This window comes from Otolemur garnettii, unplaced genomic scaffold (genome assembly GCF_000181295.1).
Source record: "Otolemur garnettii isolate 467f Iridium unplaced genomic scaffold, OtoGar3 scaffold00245, whole genome shotgun sequence".
Taxonomy (NCBI): domain Eukaryota; kingdom Metazoa; phylum Chordata; class Mammalia; order Primates; family Galagidae; genus Otolemur; species Otolemur garnettii.
The window spans coordinates 1,188,731-1,191,894 of record NW_003852640.1 but is presented as its reverse complement, the minus strand read 5'-3'; the positions used below and the strand labels follow the sequence as shown (position 1 = coordinate 1,191,894).

At 61.0% G+C, this 3,164-nt stretch overlaps 1 protein-coding gene across 1 annotated transcript; it reads right to left on the bottom strand.

Moving 5' to 3' along the window:
- Nucleotides 1–796: 796 nt before the first annotated feature.
- On the bottom strand, nucleotides 797–2,344 carry CCDC166 (coiled-coil domain containing 166). Its single transcript, XM_003802339.1, has 3 exons — nucleotides 1,904–2,344; nucleotides 1,123–1,810; nucleotides 797–999 (listed from the first exon to the last, which is right to left on the bottom strand). The coding sequence occupies exons 1-3, from the start codon at nucleotides 2,342–2,344 to the stop codon at nucleotides 797–799; spliced, it is 1,332 nt and encodes a 443-aa protein (XP_003802387.1).
- Nucleotides 2,345–3,164: the final 820 nt, after the last annotated feature.

Below are 3,164 nucleotides of genomic sequence, written 5' to 3'. Positions count from 1 at the left end.
GAGTTAGCTGGTCTACCTCTACCAGGGAGCACTCAGGAACAAAGGATAAGCTCTAACCACCAGCTTCTGGGCCATTAGGGCCTTGGGTGTTTCAGGATGCAGAACTAGAACAGGCTGTTCAGGGTTGCCACATCTGGGAACTTGGCCTGCTGCTCCTTGCTGAGCAGCCACTGGGACAGGGATAAGGTGCCCTCCTGCTGGTTCCAGAGCAGTAAGCTCAGTTTCTGCAAGTGGGCATTGCCATGAGTGTCAGACAGCAGTAGCCTCCCTGGGCCATACCGTAGCCTCCTCTGCTTTGCATCTGGCCCCCTGCACAGCAGCCTGAGAGCTATGACAGTATCTTCTCCACAGAAAATTTCCTAATTGGGGCACTGGACTGCAGGAATGTAGAATGTCCTTATGATCAGGAAATGCACATTAAAGTAGGTGTTAAGGGGTAATATCTCCAGCCAAATCAATCTCAAAAGACCCAGAAAAATAACATGCATAGGCTGAAAGGTAAGCTGTGGTGCATCTGGACAAACAGCATGAGTTCTCTGTGCTGTTCTTGCAACTTCAAGTTGGAAATTAAAATTTAAAAATTACCAACAAATTACCAGTGGATTAAACATAAAGCCTCCCCGAAGCAGCCAGAACAAAGCCCATGTGTGCCACCTGCCCCCCCCATACATGACTGAGTGGCCCCTGCAGGCCATACATACTTGGTCACATCTTTATTAACTGCAGCCACCAAACAAGCGTCCTGTGCATCAGCCTTACCAACCCCAGGGCCTTCTAGGGCTTCCTCCCTGTACGTTCAAGCTCTCCCTGAGGCTGCGCCTGCTGCAGTGTCAGTGTTCACACCCTCCTCTGATTGCGGAGGGAGAGCCCAATCAGGGGACACACCTGAGGGAGTCTTGGGGACAGACTTCTCTGAAGGGAGGTTGTCCTGCGAGGCCACAGGCATTGAGGACTGAGAAGACATCCTAGAGCCCGAGAGAGACTGCCCCAGGGATGGGGTCAGGGATGGGGCCCGGGACCCAGCAGGCGACGAGGCCATGGATGTGACCCGGGACCCAGCAGTGTGCAACGAGGTCAGGGATGGGACACGGGACTCCGCACGCAATGGGTTTACGGATGGGACCTGGGACCCTGCACGTGATAGGGTCAAGGATGGGACCCGGGAGCCCAGTTTTGAAGTGGGCAGCGATGGCTCCCTGGTGCCCACGTGCGATGGGACCAATGATCGGATTTTGGAAGCCACCCGCGAAGAGACCACAGATGGGGCCCGAGAAGCTGGGCGCGACCGGCCCACAGATGGTGACCGGGAAGCAGCAGGCGACCCGGCCCGGGAAGAAGCGTACGACGGGCCCAGGGGGGCGGCTAAGGACGCTGGACGGGAAGTGGGCTGGAAGGAGACCGGCGGCTGCCAGAGTGGCGGGCCCCCAGGGCCTCTGCGCAGCCAGCCATGCAGGCGCGCCAGGTCCCGCGTGTCCTCGTGTTCACGATGCAACTGTTCGCGCTGTTCCAGCAGCTGGCGCCGTGTGTCGTGCAGCAGCTGGGCCCGACGAAGCAGCCGCAATAGCTCCTGCCGCAGGCGCCCGTTGTCTGCCTTGATGGCCTGAGTGTGCGCGATGAGCGCGCGCGTCGCCTCCCGCTCCGCACGCCGCGCTAGGGACTGCACGCACTGACGCGCCTCGCGTTCGAAGGCCGCCTTGTCCTCCAAGAAGCGCCGCTTCACACGGTGGAGCAGCTGTGTGTGCTCCACGCGCATGTGCAGCAGCTCGCGCTCCAGAGCCCGGATTCGGGCCAGCTGTTCCAGCTGCAGCTCCTGCGGCAGGGGCGCGGGTCAGCGCAGGACTCTGCGCCACCAGCCGGCCCCGCAGCCCACCCCGCTCCACCCAGTCCATGGGCGCTCACTGGCCTTGTAGGGCTGCAGCTCCTGCACCTGCCGCGCCATCTGCGCCGCGCGCGACTCCATCTCCAGCAGCTGCGCGCGCACCCCGTCCTCGCGCCCGCCATAGAGCGCCACCAGCTCCCCGCGCTGCCAGCGGATCTGCGTCAGGTCCATGCGGTTTTGCTGGTCCAGCCGCACGATGGCGTGGGCGCAGCGCTGGGCGCGCGCACTCACGTAATTGGCGTACAGCCTGTTCTCCTCGCGCAGGCGCAGCGCCTCGCGGTCCAGGAAGGCGTTCTCCTGTAGCACCTGGTCCACACGCTCCTCGCAGGCCTCCAGCTGCTCCGACAGTAGAGCGTACTCGCGCTGCAAGTACTGCGCACGCTCCGAGGGCGGTGGCTCACCACCGTCGCCTGAGGCTCCGGGCCGCCGCCCGGCGCTCATCCCGCGTTTCTTCCTGGGCGCCATGGGATGGGGCCTGGGACACCCGGACTTGTGAGGGCACCGTCCCTGCCGACTCCCCCAGCTTAGTCCCTCCTCTTCCCCAGCCTAAACACTCTGAGTCCCCAGCTAGGACTGAGATACGTCTTAGGGTCAGGTTTAGGGGAGACAGAATCGCGGAAAGAGAGTCTCAGGGGTCAGGGCAGCACCGCCAACCTTTACTTGTGGGCTCCGTCGAGGTGCACACAATATTAGTAATGTTGATGCGTAGCAGCCACAGTCTCTATGGAGACAGAACTTGGTCGCCCTGCCCCCACCTCCGTTGCTTGGGCAACGGCTTGACTGCTTTCATCCCCCACAACTCCCTTCGCCTTAGGTTGCACCCCCAGGGGTAGGGTCCGAGAACCAAAGCACGACTCTGGACTTGGTTCTGAATCCAATAGCAGCATCCTATACGGCCCCAACTCTCCACGTGGCAGAGACTTCTGTCCTTCACCTTTCGTCCACCAACGGGTTCTTTCCATTTTGCCCCCTTATGGAGAGAGGCTTCACCTTGTCCCCGCCCTCCCAGCCTTGAGCAAGCCCCTCCCCACCTGACAGTATGACCTCTATGGTATCAGGACCCAGCACTTTCCTGGACACAGCTGAGATTCCTTCAGCCCTTCTGTGGTCCGGGGAAGAGTCGGTTTGGACGCTCGCGATGCGCCCCAGTACGGAGCGCTGCTCTCCCTAAGCCCCGTGTCTGGCACCTTCTGGGTCCATGGGTCTGCACCAGGCCGGCTTCGGTTCCCAGTTTGCCTGGTGGCTGGAGGGGCAAAGGCATGCATCAGGGATTTGGCTGTTTCTC

What these genes read in the sequence shown, in the direction of transcription:
- CCDC166 (XM_003802339.1), bottom strand. Translation starts at nt 2,344, where the DNA reads ATGGCGCCCAGGAAGAAACGCGGGATGAGCGCCGGGCGGCGGCCCGGA. An exon ending in AGGAGCTGCAGCCCTACAAG is followed by an intron (nt 1,811 to 1,903) that starts GCCAGTGAGCGC and finishes CCCCTGCCGCAG; the next exon opens with GAGCTGCAGCTGGAACAGCT. An exon ending in ATCACGTGCAGGGTCCCAGG is followed by an intron (nt 1,000 to 1,122) that starts TCCCATCCGTAA and finishes CCCCATCCCTGA; the next exon opens with CCCCATCCCTGGGGCAGTCT.